Source organism: Leiobunum rupestre, chromosome 3, assembly GCF_980474605.1.
Source record: "Leiobunum rupestre chromosome 3, qqLeiRupe1.1.hap1, whole genome shotgun sequence".
Taxonomy (NCBI): domain Eukaryota; kingdom Metazoa; phylum Arthropoda; class Arachnida; order Opiliones; family Sclerosomatidae; genus Leiobunum; species Leiobunum rupestre.
In genome coordinates this window covers 67,228,686-67,245,878 of record NC_143386.1, presented here as the reverse complement: position 1 = coordinate 67,245,878, position 17,193 = coordinate 67,228,686, and the positions used below count along the sequence as shown (strand labels likewise).

General features: G+C 39.9%; 1 protein-coding gene across 1 annotated transcript; it reads left to right on the top strand.

The window, feature by feature from the left end:
- Positions 1 to 215: 215 nt before the first annotated feature.
- On the top strand, positions 216 to 1,617 carry LOC149954428 (uncharacterized). Its single transcript, XM_090169894.1, has 2 exons — positions 216 to 681; positions 776 to 1,617. The coding sequence occupies exons 1-2, from the start codon at positions 216 to 218 to the stop codon at positions 1,615 to 1,617; spliced, it is 1,308 nt and encodes a 435-aa protein (XP_090026020.1).
- The last annotated feature ends 15,576 nt before the right edge of the window (positions 1,618 to 17,193 follow it).

The following is a 17,193-nucleotide window of genomic DNA, read 5'->3' as shown; positions in this document are numbered from 1 at the left end:
TGAGAACACTCTGTTAGGTGGAGAGGATGCACTAACAGATGGGATGGGTGGTATCTCTATTTAAGATATAGAGGACACCTTGCTGGGTGCAGAACCCAATGTAAAGGGAGATGCCTCATCTAAAGGAGCAACAGAGGAGGATACAAGAAACTCTCACACCCACCTCTGGGAATAATCAGTAGTGACGGGTACTCCTCTGCTATCTATCCCAGAAGATGGGCATCAAGGTGGTTCAGATAAACCTGCACCACTGTAAGGCAGCCTCAGCAGTATTATGCCGCAGGTTTGCACTGGAGGGCATAAACGTTGCACTGATACAGGAGCCATGGACTCTCAAGGGCCAAATTCTTGGTCTTAAAAGTGCAGGTAATGTCTTTTACGATTATAACTGCGATACACCTAGGACATGCATACTAGTAAGAAAGGGAATTCATTCTCTTCCGCTATCTATGTACGTCTCTAGGGATACGACTGTAGTTAGACTGACGGGAGACGAAGAGCTAACTATAGCATCGGCATACTTCCCATATGATGAAGCCATTTCCCCTCCATCACAGGAGGTGACCAACCTGGTCGACCACTGTGAGAGAGAGGGAAAGAGGATGCGATGCAAATGCACACCAGGTAGTATGGGGCAGCAGCAACTGCAACAGACGTGGCGAGGACCTATTGGAATATTTGGTTAGTACAAAACTTCATATTCTCAATAAACACAATGTACCAACTTTTGTTACTTGTAACAGAAGTGAGGTCATTGATCTTACGCTGTGTACAGAGAATGTCGCAGATGTAATTCATAACTGGCATGTGTCTAGTGAACCATCATTGTCGGATCACAGACACATCTGCTTAAGTATCCTGGTCAAACCTACCCGGGTTGACATAGGGATTCGTAATCCCAGTCGTACGAATTGGTCTGGCTATAGGGAAGACCTAGGTCTTTATCTTAAAGATGAGAAGCCAAGGCTCTCATCGGTGCTGGACTTCGATTTGGCTGTTGATCATGTGCAACATGCCATAATCGATTCCTACCACCGAAACTGTCCGGTTAAGTCTACCAACCAGCCAAGGCTAGTTCCTTGGTGGACAGCTGAGATTGGTGGACTTCGCAACAAAACAAGGAAGCTCTTTAATAGGGCAAAAAAGACGGGCGACTGGGTTTCTTACAAGAGTACCCTAACCGCCTATCACAAAGCTATTCGCGATGCCAAGAGGGCATCATGGAGAAGTTTTTGCGAGAATATATCTGATATTCCCAGCACTGCCAAACTAATGAAAATTATGGCACATGATAATACTAAACATCTCGACACCATTAGGTTGAAGGATGGTAGTTTTTCGACCTCTGGAAAGGAAACTCTAACACATATGTTGGAGACGCACTTTCCAGACTCTAGGGTCACAGACAGCTGTGGCACTGATAGTCTCCCATTTAGGATACAACGTACCAAAAGGGAAGACTGGGCTGTGACAAAACAGGTTGTCACACACTCCAGACTTATGTGGGCGATAAATTCCTTTAAGCCTTATAAGTCCCCAGGTCCGGATGGGATCCTTCCCATTTTGCTGCAGGAGGGCAGCGATATTCTCTGCCCACTGCTCTGCAGAATCTTGTAAGCCTATTTCCTTACCTTTAACAACTGTTCCTAGCCAAAAGGACGAGAGCGCAAGAGACAATAGCCTATAGGGAAGGATTGTTACTAGGAAACTCGTATAACGTACACGATTGGAGTTAACGAGTTGAAGTCTAGGGGTATGCTTAAACTACTCATAGGGATAAAAGGACGGACTGCCAAATTGCCATTAGAATGGTTACTTTTAATTATTAAACACAAATTAGATTTCACTCTACCAAAGACTCTGCAGAGACTAACTGATGCATGACATACATCTTATAACAAACACAACACAAAAACAATTCCGAGGGAATTGACAACAGTTTTTAAAGTCTTATTTACGAAAATAAACAATACATCATACCATTGCTGTTTCGGCTCGGCACCCAGTTTGCGGTTTCGGGACGGTGACCGCTTGTTTTATGCCGCACAGACACACTCACGCGCACACCGGGGATTCTGCTGCCCTAACGGGACTTACGCCTTTCTAACTTAAACCGCCAGGTTAGCTTGATTCATCACGACTTATAGTCGCCGTTAGCTTAGGGGTGCTTCCGACTTCGCGTCAGTGACCAAAGTTACCCAAAGGTCGGGTCTGCTCCAGGAGTAGCGGAGAGGGTTCTCAAGTTCGTTCTGTCAAAATCCGCCAAAATCTTTGGTTTTGATGGTCTTGGGTTCCCGCGCTTTTGGGCTCTGTCCAACCACTAGTTCTGTTCCTGAACGGTCATCACTGGGGACATCCAATCGTCGAGCGTGGGAGCGAAAGTCTTTAAATTCAAACCCCCGAAAATAGTTATTAGTTGAAGGGACGCTCGTTTAACATGAAGGCCGTACCGCCGAGCCAAACACAATCACATTTAAACTTTTACTTTTCGCACTTAGGCGTTAAACGTTTCCATCTGAGTCACTTTATGACCCCAAAGCGAGGAAAGCTCGCATTCTATTCATTTCCTTAAAATTGTATCAATACAAACTCTCAGAATTTAAGTCATAAAAACGTCACACAGAAATAACAAAAATATAAAATAACATGACATATTGGCAGTCCTTGTTTCTTATTTCAGAGAAATCCCAAATGGGGAGATGTGGGTGAAAAGATAGTGCGGCATTACAAAGACAAGAGGGCATTCCTTTACTCCAAACGCATCGTTATATGGAACGAGAAAAGCTACTGGGGGCACAGCAGCCCGTGGCCACTAAAGCCACTATGGACCCCATGGAAGAGAGGGAAGCTCGGCTAAGAACAGCTGGTTCACGCGATCCCACAAAACCCAAGACGACCCGCACCAAGGGGTAGAGAGAGAACGCCCGAGGGGAAGTTACAAAAACTTAAAGAACGATACAATTAAACTGAAACTAGAAAGCCCATCAAGAATTCTAAAATTAACAGGCTAACGTAAGCCTAAAATATGGTCGTTACAATCTACAGGTCTTGTATAGCCTTAGGGCATATTCCAAGCTCCTGGAAGCTCTCTAGGGCCATTTTTATCCCTAAGCCCGGTAAGTCAAACTACCTGGAGGCTAAGGCATTTAGGCCAATTAGTCTTACCTCTTTTCTCCTAAAAATTTTTGAGAAACTGGTAGACTGCTATATCAGGGAAGAGGTTATTTCCCAAACGCCTCTCTCTACTGCTCAGTATGCCTATCAAAAGGGCAAATCTACTGAGACCGCCTTACATGGCATTAGCAATTGCCTTGAGAGAGCAATTGAGTTTAAAGAAATCGCTCTTGCGGTTTTTCTCGACATTGAAGGGGCCTTTGACAAGGTCTCAAGTGCAGTCTTGATGAAGGCTGCCAAGAGGTTTGGTATCAATGACACAATTTGTCTCTCTATCAAATCTATGCTGACGAACCGAAGGGTGACATCCCTCCTGCTTGGCGATTCGCTGACGGTCTCCACTAGCCGTGGCTACCCACAGGGGGGGGGGGTTCTCTCTCCCCTGTTGTGGTGCCTCGTGGTGGATGAACTGTTGAGGAGGCTGAACAGAGGGGGGTGCCGCTGTTTTGGTTACGCCGACGATATTGCTATCATTGTCACAGGGAAATTCCCAACGACAGTTAAGGATGTTATGAGGAGAGCTCTTACATCGGTAGAAAACTGGTGCAATGAAGTGAACCTCACGGTCAATCCCAGTAAGATGGTTCTGGTTCCCTTTACCCGTAAAAGGACAAAGGGAGCTATGAGAACAGCCCCAACTGCTTCTCTAGAAATTCTACTGAATATTCTTCCTCTACATTTGTTTATAGAGGAAGCTGCTACTTTTGGTGCTTATAGGCTAAACCAAAATGGGTGGTGGATGGCCAATAGTTGGGAAAAGAGCCACACTACGCTTATTAGGGATATTTCCAGTCGGTTACCTGTTCTCTCAATGGGTTCTGACAACATGGCTGCTAAACTTCGTTTTAATAAGCCTTTCGGCGTGTACTTCCCTAGCCGCACGGAATGGTCAAATGTTACCCTCGGTACCAGAGGGGAAGTTGTCTGGTTCACCGATGGGTCTAAAACCCATCTAGGTGCGGGCGCAGGGATGTACTACCTAACGACCAAGTACGGCTTCTACGAAATCCTTGGAATTTACGCAAGTGTCTTTCAGGCAGAGATTTCTGCTATCTGCTTCTGTGTTGACTTCTGTCTTAAGAAGAACTATCGCGGGAAAGTTATCCAAATTTGTTGGGATAGCCAGGCTGCTTTAAAAGCTCTAAACCAGTCTAGTGTTTCTTCTAGACTGGTTCTTAATCTCGGGACGCTTAATAAGGTTCAACTTTATTGGGTCCCTGGACATGAGGGGTATCATGGGAATGAAAAGGCTGACGTCTTGGCCAGGGAGGGTGCGACGGCTGGGTTCTGTGGACCAGAACCCACTGTCCCTATCCCCCGTGGCTTGATACGCAGCCTGGTCTCCAAATACATGACTAACCGTCAACTCGAGCTTTGGCTCAAGATGCATGGCTAAAGACAGGCTAAGGAGTTTATCCCTGGCCCCTCTAGGCAAAGGGCGAAAGAACTGCTTTCGCTCTCGAAATCTAGTATAAGGTTGGTTACTGGCCTGCTTGGAAATTACATATTTATAGAGGAAAAATTAATATTTCTTTAAATTGTTATTATAATTTGAAATTTAAAAAACAATGTTGGGGAGATAATCCCGCATTTGAATACCAATATATTCCAATTTTTTTACACATACTTATTGTAGAAATTATCTATTGCAACTCTTGGAATTACAGATTGTCACTTCCGAAAAGCCATATTTCATCGGCCTCTAAGGCGAGTTTTCCTCGATGAACGATAGAGTTGTATCCCCTGAGGATTTGGCCAATTTTCTAGGTTCAATATAATTGCATCATACTTTACTTTTGGCAAAATAATAAGAAGTCGCTTCTCGCTTGAACTTTTATTTAACTAGAGTGTCAGTGTGAAAATGCGATCAATGGTTTCACCCATTTTATCTTAATTAAATCTCTTTGGAAAAATACGAGAGTAGCTCCTGCAAAAAATTTAAATTTGGAGCCTAAAGTTTTAATCTACTAATCTCGTTGTGTTTTTTAAATTATCTTCATTAGTGAACCGTTACCCCATTCCATCTTCAGTTCACTGTACGTATATGCTTGGCCCTAAATGGGTTAGAGTGTGAAATAACTGGTGGCTTTACCGGGGAGTCGGGGTCCGGCTCTTGTAACCCATAAGGGCGGTGTCGCACTGGGAGATGTTAGCTCTGATCAAATGTTCCTATCTCCACCTCCGACTTCGGTCAGGTTTGGGCTGGATACTGAGCTTCGGACAGGCTAACGGAGTGGGTCCATGCAAACTGGCCACCTCGGCGGATTGGGTAGCCTGCTGTGGGGCGGAGGGCCTCCGTATGAGGGCACGGCGGTCCTGTTTCCCGGCCTTTTGGAGCCACACCGGGATCTCCGGTTCCAGCTGTGCCGGGTTACTTGGGCTGCTGTGTGTTCGTCGTTCCCCTTTAGGTGCTCTCTCCAAAGGGTTTGACTCTTTATCTTCGTAGGTAGGGTGTCGGCTGGAGTTGCTACAGCATCCACTCTAAATCCCACTGCTGTGTGCGAAGTGCGAATTGGTCCACCCATTGCTGCACCTTCTGCTGGGTTGAGTGGCTTGCGTCAAAGGTGCGACCATCAGTAGTAGGGTTGTAGCTGGGTTTGTCACCTGTCCGGGCTAGGTGGACGCTGGCGTAGAGCACTATGATGATAGGCCTCTGGTGGTATGGTCTCTGCTACTAGGTACACCGGGCTATAAATTCTGACACACTGTACGGATATGCTTGTCCAAATAGACCTATACTCTCCGCGCTGTGTGTCAACGTAGCGCTACCTTAATATAAACTTGAACTGCTGAATCCGACGTTACTCTAATCCCATTTGGTGCAAGGCTAGCTTGAGATACTCCCTCGGAAAATTCTTTCCCCCGCATAGGAAAAAAACCCGTTTTTTTTCTATTGGTTTATTTTTCTCACGTGACTTAACTAAAAAGTCATGGTTATTGGCTACTGAAAATAGCTGACAGTTTTAACGAGCGAATGGGAGCGATGTTAATATTTGATGTGTTGGAAGTTTCAATTTCTCAAGTTATAATAATTTTACTATGGCTAATTTGTCTATAAAACAAAGTCGGTGCAATCTTGCGGCTGAAAGAGGTATTATATTGTGTGGGGAAAATCATCCCAAGTCGATATTTAAGAGAGATATTTAAAACCAAAAATCGTTTAAAAACCATTAAATCAATAGCGAAATAAAAAGCTAGATTTCGGAAACAGCTGGAACAAATTTCCACAGGATAGTTTGCAAAATAATTGTTATGTGGTTATTTCATTAAGAATTTATTTGTTTTAAAAGTGCAATCACATAATCTAGTGAGAATTGTTACTATTTTTAAAGAGCTTATTAAACAAATAGTTATATTTTTAAATGAAATTGAACTTTTATTTATGGACGTTATACTGTTGTGTAACCTAAAACATTATGCGTAGGGATTTTGTAACGTCTCAACAAAAGTAGGGTTTCCCGGTTATTTCCCACATTTTCAATTGTTGGATCTTTCTAGTGGGTCTTCATTGAAGTTGCCAGTCAAAACAAACATCGCACCTTTTCCAAGGAGGAACTGAATAATTGCCACCATTGCTTTTTCTATAATAGAAAACTTATTCAATTTATAATACACTTTAAAAGGTTTTTATCTTACTAGTTTGTATCAAGCCTGACAATGTTTCTTGGGGAATAATCATTTTTTCCGTTGTTCAGCTTTGAATTTGCCAGGTGTATTTTGTGTCTTATTTCCAATCATCCAAGTACCCCAAGAAATCGTTTTCTAACCACTAAGATCAATAAAAAGAATCAGATACTATTTTGTGCTAGTAGCACTTTGTAAATGAAATATTTATTTCAAGTCGAAGGTCATTGACGGTTTTGAAAGGCCTCTTATTTTGCTTCCTTTTATGATAAGCTTCATTGAAATTTGGGGTATTGAATATGTCGAATCATTTGTCAAATATATCAATAAAATGTACAGTTTCGGAATACTGTTCACCGAAGTCTTCCTTAATGGCATTGGAAACAGTTTTACTGAGCACTTGTGTTGCATATCGAACCTCTATTTTGCTGTACGAATTGATATATATATCGACTCCAGTTAATTTGTGGGCTTTCCTTAGATTGCCATGCCGAGATATTTATCTTTCAAATAATTCTTTAATTGGCTTCCAAGTGATATCCTGACCATTTTTATGCATAAGACGAACTTTGCATGATTCTTTGCTTGACCACAAACCATTTCGGGTTGTTTTTAATAGATGGGAGGATCAAACACGAAGAAGAATTGTCTTTCTTCGCCCGCACTAAATGGATTAAGGCAGCAGTGTGGGGAATCCAATTTCGTATTTACGGAAAAGAACTTTCTGTTGGTACACTGTTAAAAACAAAGGTTTGATTGTGGACCAAATTGCGTTTTCAAATGTTTGTCCAAAATCAGACCTTTTTCGGTACTGAAACGGTTAAATGTATAATGGTTAAAAATAAACCATAAATATAGCCACGAACGACCATTAATGGCTCACTTCAAAATGTAGAGGTTTCACTTAAAACCATTTTCCAGTCATTAAATGCAAGGATGCTTAATTACTAGACCAACGAAGTGGTGTTTTCAAACTAATTTATGATCATATGGTTTAAATAAAGACTGATTTATAAAATATCTATACACGTTTTGGTTTAGATCGAGACCCTCAAACCACTTAGATAAGACCATTGATGGTATAATAAAGGTGTCTCTTAAATAGTTGATAATATTATAATTTAAAGGTTTCTCTGGGAACCATCTTCAGGACATGCAATGCTTTAATAGTTTATAAACAGACCAACGAAGTTTTGTGTTCAAACTAATTTATGAACATATTTTATAAATCAGTCTTTATTTAAACCATATCTATACATTTTTTGGTTTAGTTCGAGACCCTTATAGAGGGGTAGGTCTTCCCTGCTGTACTAATACGCCCCTCCTCCAACATTCTAGCACAAACTCTTGTTCTGAGTAATAGTGTTAGATGAGTATAGCCACTGCCTTTTCTGTTTCTAGGCATATCCGTATAAAAAGGGGGTGGTATTAACGATTTCCAACAAAATCCGATAGACGTCTCACTCTTGGGGCTTAAAAATACGGGTAGTTAAAAAATAAGCGGAAAGTTCAAATTAAATTTTAATAACCCTAAGTGTTTAGAACCAAATAATTCAATAGGGACTTTATAAAAATGTCTATTTAAAAACAAGCTCATATTTCTTACAGGTTGAAAATATTACAGTGTATATAGTGAAAAATGTTTCTCAGACTTGTATCTCTATTTATTATCTCGGGTGAATTTTTACATGATTGAAACACACAAACTTTGCCCATTATTTAAGATTAAGATCAAGGAAGATGAAACATACTTTTTTGGAATCTATCGCTTTCACGCGCCAAAATTGCGAAATAGAAGAAATAAAGCAGAATACATAGCATATGACTCCGGACAAAAGTAGATGGCGTTAGTTACTTATTATCGTAGATCGTTTCTCCCTCATTACCCCCGACTCGTTCGAAATATCCTTGAATGGGTAGGCTGCAAAATTCCGTCAGACTGGCGTTCCATTCTTTAATCTCCCATGGTTAAATTAATACTTCCAACGATGAATCTAGTCACGAATTCATTACCGTTTTAATTCTGAAGGGGCTCCACAATCTTCAAGTTTGGGCATACTATGAAAGGAACATTTTTACCATCATGGAAAACAATGTTTCCCTTTTTGGAAAGATTATAATCTGATCAGGGAGTACAGAACGGGAGTCGTTTTGCCAGATCTTTTAGGGTTCTCAACCAAGAAGCCAGAGAATCGAGGTGGGGTGGGTTGAAAGGGGGTGGAAAGGTTGGCAAAATACGGGACAAGATACGGCTTTTTGCGCCATCTACTTAATTTTTGTGGCTTTGTTGTTTATGGAGGAAGTGGATGCTGCCGTCTTTCATTAGATAACGTAGATCCTAATTTTAAATATTTAAATTATCTTACGACCGGCAATATTCCAAGTTTCTTGAGTAAAGCGTATCATTTTTAGGATATAATACAACTGAAATCATAGTACTAAATCAACGTAAATAAAATATTTCAAACCTTAAGCCTTTGCAATGATTGCCTAATATATTTCCCATTTTTGCCTTTAACATAGCCTTTTTAAACACATTCCCTAAAATAGAAAAATAAATTGTATAAAATGATATAAAATAATTATAAGATCTGTTAAAATAATTACAATTTTTTTTCTTTTGACTTTTGAAAGTCGATTTATGTAACAATGTTCCATGCTTATTTTCACCACGTGAGTGTAAAATTTGAATTTATCAACAAAAACCGCATGATCGCTGATAATAGATGGCGTTAAATAGTCGAGGTGTCCCGTATTTTGCAGAGGCGCCGGCTGAAGTGTAGCTCATCGCAGCAGAACCATAAACCCCCCTCTTTTCATCTCCCGTTCTGTACTCCCTGATCTGATGTACAGTAAAATATGGAGAAGAAAAGATAAGTGAAATTACAAAGACAGTTCTAATTTTATTAATCTGGGTTACTAACATGCATTCAAGTACACCCAAAATATAAAATGCACGTGCATTGTGTAGCTGCAGTTAAAAAAATGCGCGGAATTATTTTCGGAGCCCCCACGGGGAAAACCACACGAGGCCAGAGCCCCCACAGAAATAAAATTGAGGAAAAATAGCAATCAGGGAAAAATGCATAATCTCACTGCCTTTATTTGGGCCCGAATCCAATCTTTTACAGAGGTTATTTTGAGATTACAAATGCGAGTAGCATTAAGATGATATAACCGTAAAATTGCCGAGTCGTGTACCCTATTTTACCTAAAATACTTTCGTAAAGTATGTGGCCAAGAAAGGCTTAATTATATAGCCATGTACACAGATACTTTTCGAAAGATATCGACTTAAAGCGTTACCGACCATAGAGATAGAAAATAACTAGAGGCCCAATCAAATCTGAGGTTTTGTTCCGCGGTGCTATCCCCCTTCGCGAGCTATGCGTTATAGGGAAGAAAACACGTGGCGCCACAAACGGCCATCTAAGAAACTAAACTCCCTTCGGGTCGGGTCGGGTCGGGTCGGGCCATTTTTAAAAGCCCGGCCCTTTTGAAAATTTGCCCGGCCCGACCCGGTCCATTTAATTTTAAATTAAAAAAAACCGGCTCGACCCGAACCCGTTTGACAACTATCCCGACCCGAAATTTTCAAAAATTAAATTTGCCCGACCCGACCCGACCCGTAAAAATTAAAATTTATTTCTGCCCGACCCGGCCCGAAGCGGGCTCGGGCCGGGCATAGAAAGCCCGATTAAATCGGGGGCCCGACTCGTCTCTACTTTGTAGTAACCAGCTGGGCTCTATGACGTCATTGCAGAATGTAAACAACGTCGAAGTCGTCGATATTTGGAGAGAGAAAAGGTAAATTTACCTCTAATTTTCAAGAATAAATACAATTATCAATCGTAATAATATATTTCTGATAGACTGGCATTGCATACAAAATTGTCCTTGGAAAAGGATTATTGTGGTAAGTTTTTTCGAACTGCTTCTTTCTTTTGACTATCGTTGATGTACCTTTGTGGAGTTGGGGACTTTCCAATGGCCGTTGATAGCCACAATCATAAATACAAGGGCTGATGTTGCAATTTCGTCAGTGGCTTGAGTTTACGAATCCGGAAAATTCATTTCCTGTCCATTCAGTATGTTTCTTGATTGACGTTTCATCAATAGATAATGCTATTAAAAGTTGATGATCTGATAAACGATTTTGTTTATCCATTTTCGTAGAGGGTTGGGATGTGGTAAACAAAGGGGTTTTATCAAGAAATCGTATGCTTTCGGAGAATAAAAATGAACTGTCATGGCAAAGATTCGTAGTAATAATCAGCTAGGCTAATACCCAAGGCACCACCTTAGGCCTAAGTCATCATGCGACTTTTGAAGCCCTTAATTCAGGTGGCCGGGTTACAATGCGTAGGAGGGTGGTGGCCAGTGTTGGGTAAAATACTTTACTTTCGGTATTTTAAGTAAAATACTAAATACTCCTACGATAAAGTATTTAAAATAAAATACTAAATACTCATAGCATTAAGTATTTAAAGTAAAATACTTTATTTTAGTATTTTAAAATACTAAATACTCAAAATACTGCAATTTCTTGAAAAGCGGAAAAATGCTTTATTACTTAAAAAAAATTAACAGGTTAAGCTCATGTCGCATTATACTAGTGTGAACTGGGCTTTAAACCGATTTATCAAAATTTGCTTTAAGAAGTAACAGCTGTTCAAAAAGTTCATCTGTTAGTCTATTTCTTCTCGGAGTTTTTACAAGTGAACCTAATTGGGAGAAAAGGCGTTCAACTGGAGCCGAAGAAGGAAGTACACACCCATATTTTAGAAATATCATTTTAACTGCTGGAAATCTATGTAGTTCTTGCAAATCTGAAGAACAGGGTTCTTCCAGATATCTGAGAGCTTCAAGAGTGGACCGCGCTACCTGACTTTCTCGTCCGCTCACTACTCCAACGCCACTAGAAAGATTTTTCCGTTGGCTAAATGTCCGCCGATTAGAGCAGTAGCTTTGGCTTTACTGAACTTGTCCGAATCTGCCAGTGGCGGCCTCTCCCGCTAGTTTTGTAACCAATAAATCCACCTTCGTTATGAAGAAAGGATATTGTTTGAAATCGGTGCGTGGTATACCATTGCAGAAATCGTTATAGTTACTTTCTGATTTCTATACTTGCGGCTTGATGGTATTTTGTCGCGGACAATTTAGTTGTATGGGGACTATATGATGGCTAAAGTATTTTCACTAATAATATTAAGTATTTAGTTCAAAATACCAGAAAAAATGTATTTAAAATAAAATACTAAATACATTTCTTTAAAAATATTTAAAGTAAAATACAAAATACAGAAAAAGTATTTAAAATAGTATTTAAAATACAAGTATTTAAAATACTACCCAACACTGGTGGTGGCAAGCCCTGCATGCCACGAGATCGAGCCAACTGAGGGTATTGCTGTTTTTTTATTCTTCAATCCAGTTAGGTGTAAAAATTTAAACAGTTCTGTAACTTCTGTTGAAGTTGGACCAAATCTTTTATCTAAATTCAATAAAAGCTTTTCTCATTTCATGAAGAGAGTTTTTTAGAGATGAATCATCTTCAATCTCATCCATTTCAGTAGATTTAAAATCCATCCATACTGACTACAAATTTTAAATAACATTAATCATGGAATATTAATTATTAGGGCAACCATTTTCTAATGTATATTCTAAATCTGAGGATGACACTTCTAACTCGAGAGTGTCGAGACCATAGAACGTTTCATAATGGATATCCAAAGGACGTTTTTGGGAGTTTTAATGTTTCCGTGCCATAGTAGGTGCTAGATGTATATTATTAATCTCGAGTGTCTTCGAACTGACCAAATCATTATGTTAGCTGTAAGTCCAGACTTATATGGGCTGTAAAGTCATTTAAGCCCTATAAGTCTCCGGGACCGGATGGGATTTTTCCTATCCTCTTACAGGAGGGCATTGATATTCTATGCCCTATGCTGCTGAGAATCTACAGGGCTTGTATTGCTCTAGGGCATTTACCTAGCACCTGGAAGCTTTCTCAAGCGATCTTCATACCTAAGCCTGGTAAATCTGATTACCTGGATGCTAAGGCATTTGTTTAGGCCAATTAGTCTTACCTCTTTTCTCCTAAAAATTCTGGAGAAAATGGTGGACAACTACATTAGGGAGGAGGTTCTTTGCAACTCTCCTCTGTCGGCTGCGCAGCATGCTTACCAGAAGGGCAGGTCTACTGAGACCGCCCTGCACGGTATCAGCAGCTGCCTGGAAAAAGCAATTGAGCACAAGGAAATTGCGTTAGCAGTTTTTCTTGATATTGAGGGAGCCTTTGATAAGGTCTCCAGCGCAGTTATACTTAAGGCTGCGAAAAGGTTTGGTATCAATGACACATTGTGCCTTTGGATCAAATCTATGTTAACTGACCGAAAAGTGGTATCCTCCTTGCTGGGTGACTCCCTTATGGTCTCCACCAGTCGTGGTTGCCCACAGGGGGGCGTTCTTTCTCCCCTTCTGTGGTGCCTGGTGGTGGATGAACTCGTTCGGAGGTTGAACAGGGGAGGATGCCGCTGTTTCGGTTACGCCGATGATATTGCCATCATCATTACTGGGAAATTCCCGGCAACAGTGAAGACGTAATGAGGAGGGCCCTAGCATCAGTTGAGAGCTGGTGCAGGGAGGTCAACCTCATGGTTAATCATAATAAAACTGTCTTAGTTCCTTTTACTCGTAGAATGATAAAAGGTATGTTTGAGGGTATTTCCTTATTTGGAAAGGACCTAGTGGAGAGCACCGAGGTGAAGTACCTCGGGGTCATCCTGGATAGCAAACTAACATGGAAACCACACCTTGACTACATAGTCAAGAGGGGCAAAATGTTATTTTGGAGAACTAGAAGTGCAGTTAGCAAGACCTGGGGCTTAAGCCTCAGGGCTGTGTACTGGCTGTACACCATGATCATCAGACCTATCCTGTCTTATGCAGCTGTGGTCTGGTGGCCAAGGGTTACTTTAAGGACTGTGCAGTTTGATCTACGCACTCTGCAAAGGCTGGCTTGTGTCGGCATTACAGGAGCCATGAGAACAGCCCCAAGCGCTTCTCTGGAAATACTCCTGAATATGCTTCCTCTCCACCTTTTTATTGAGGAAGCTGCCCTTTTAGGTGCCTATAGGCTTAACCAAAATGGCTGGTGGAAGGCTAATAATTGGGAGCATAGCCACACCAAGCTCTTCCAAGATATGTCCAATCACATGCCGATTTTAACAATGGGCTCTGATCTGATGGTTACTAAACTCCACTTTAGTAAACCTTTTGAGGTCAACTTCCCTAGCCGTGCGGAGTGGAGTCACTTGACCCTCGGTACCAGAGGAGAGATCGTCTGGTTCACTGATGGGTCTAAGACACACTATGGCACTGGTGCGGGGATGTATTGCCTTACTAATAATTTTGGTTTTTATGAAAGCCTAGTGTATTCCAGGCTGAAATTTTTGCCATTTTCTCCTGTGTTGCTCACTGTTTACATCAGGGGTATCATGGGAAGGTTATCCAGATTTATTCAGATAGCCAGGCTGCTCTTAGAGCTCTCAGCCAGTATATTATTCTTTCTAAACTGGTTTTTAGCTGCTTAGATCTCCTCTGCACTCTTGGGTTGCACAATAAAGTTCAACTTTGTTGGGTACCTGGGCATAAGGGGCATCTTGGGAACGAAAGGGCCGACGCCTTGGCCAAGGAAGGTGCGAGGGCTGGGTCATTGGTCCAGAACCTGCTCTCCCCATCTCCCGAGGACTTGTACGCGGCTTAATCTCCAAGTTTATGTCGGATCGTCAACTCAGACAATGGTCTGAAATTGAGGGTCAAAGGCAGGCCAAAGAGTTCACTCTTGGCCCTTCTAGGGAGAGAGCTAGAGAATTACTCTCGCTCTCTAGGTCCAGTATTAGGATTGTTACTGGCCTACTTAGAGGCCACTGCCATCGGTTTTGTTGAATCTCAAGGGAAAATCCAATTTGAAACTTCACAAGCTTCAGCTATTTTCAGATTTAATTAAATTTACATAATTACTATACTTAAATTATTATAATTCACTCGATTGGTAACACTTTCTGGCTAAAACTTGTGCATAAAGAGATACAAACCACTTTTACACAATAAAAAGGTGGTTCGTATCTCTTTCAATTATTATAATTCATTCCAAATTGTATGTAAAAAAAGTAATATTTTAAACTTCAAAAAATGTTACTTTATTTATTACAAGTTACAGAAACTTCTTTAAGCCTAAAAAGTTTGTTTTTCAAAAGCTGTAGTTTACTAGTTTGTTTCCATGGTTTCTTACGCCTATTTCTAGTTCTAGAACGGTGTGGTGGCGGACGGCGCTACGTACTTCTTCCCTATAACGCATGCCGCGGGGGGGATGAAATTTCCATAAAAGAAAGAAGCTCTTTTTTCCTGTCTGGGCCTCTACTTATTTTCTATCTCTATGTTAGCGACGCAATATTTAATGAACATCAAACTGATACTTTCTAAATTAGTATTAGGTCATAAGAAACTATTACCTAAATTTATTTTCTTTAAAATAAATTTAAATAAGTAATTAAAATTAAAAGTACAAATTACGATTGAAAAGCAACTTTTGGAATTTGCCGAGTAGGCGTGGTTGAAGTGACGTAAAGAGTTGACAGCGTTTCTGATTTGACAGCTATCGAGATCGTTGCGGTTAATGAAAGGCGCGTTTTTGGGTTTGTCGTGAATTTTTCCTCCACAGCTCCACAATTTTTCGCTGAGTTTCTAGTTTTTTCAGCGCTGCCATTGCTGTGTGTTTGTGTTTTTAGAGTGTATAAAAATTCTTTCTACTAAGTACTGTAGTGGTTTTTATTAATTTCGTGCTTTTAAATTATTAATTCACGTTTTTTGCGTTTTCGAATTATCGCGCCGCGAACGGGACTTGGCGCCATTTTCGTGTCCTGTTATTGTCTAGCGGGAATTTCGTACACGCGCTGTGTGATTTAATTAATGATGAAATTTGAAAAAAAAAACGAAAATATTTGGAAAATCACACAGCGCCATCTATTTTAGTGTAGATGAACTATTTCAATTTAAAAACGACCGAAATTATACCATCTACCCTATTTTAAGTTTTGTGGGAAAACTACATAACGAAATCACAATGTGAAGATCTAAAAAAAAGCTATTGAACATTTCAATGCATTAATTTTGAAATATTTAAAAGTTCATGTTTCTAAGAGTGTCAAAAATTTATTTAAATTAACCTTATACTTAATATCTTTAAGACTAATTAAGATATGAAGAAACTTTGAAAAACAATGGATAGACAACGTTGTCAAGCGTAAATAATTAAAGTTTCAAGATTTTCAGAATAATACATTGTGCATAAAACTTAAAATACTGTTCATTTCAATTAAAGTTTGTCCAGTTATATTTAAATTATGATACTTTATTTCTAGACATTTTAAAGGTCATTGTAGGGCAAAGTGACCAAATTCGGACCACGACCAATTCTTAACCACCTTTTTAAAACTCTTATAAAAAATCATAGGTTAGGGCCTATAGCTCGAACATTTATTTTGAGTTTTAAATAATCCGCCAAACCTCTTCGTTCTGGTAATAAATAATGTTACCAAATAGATGGCAGTAAATATGTAGAAAACTCAATATTATTCAACCAACCGAATTTGCTAAAAGCCGTCATGCGCACCTTGGTAATTAAAAACCAGTGTTGAGTTCCCGCCAAATTTTTAGACAGAACTTTCACTTCGAGCTCCAGAAAACCTTGAATTTTAATGCATTTCGTGATAGTAATTTAATGTTACATCGCATTTCACGTGTACGTAAGTAATTTAGTTGAAATTTTAAAAATAGTCTTAAGTTTAAAAAAATATGATTCTTTAAAAAAAATCGTTTTTAAGAAACTATTCGATTTGCCCTATTCTGAACCTACCCTCGACCTATTGTGAACTAATGTAGTCCTATTTCGGACCTAGCAATTGACCATATCTGGACCACTGTATAAACCATATCTGGACCACTGTATAAACCATTTCTGGACCGGTTCAGAAAAAAATGCGGGATATTTAAATATATTTAAATGAAACTAGTCAAAACAGAGGTTAGTCCAGTATTATATTTATAGTAGAAACGCTTAGGTCCAGTACGATTAAATTTGTATTAATCTTTCAAATAAATGTTGCATTTGTTTTAAGAAAATGTTTACGTGCAGTTTTATTTTTAATACGTAGGTCTATGCCTATTTAAAATATTTGACATAATTTTAACTGTTTTTAAATAGACCCATGTCTAGAAGTAGGCCTATAGTTTAAAATTGTGGTTAATTAATAGAAATCTACCTGTCCGCTTTAGATCACCCCGTGGTCCGCTTTAGGTCGCCCCGTGGTCCACATTAGGTCGCCCCCC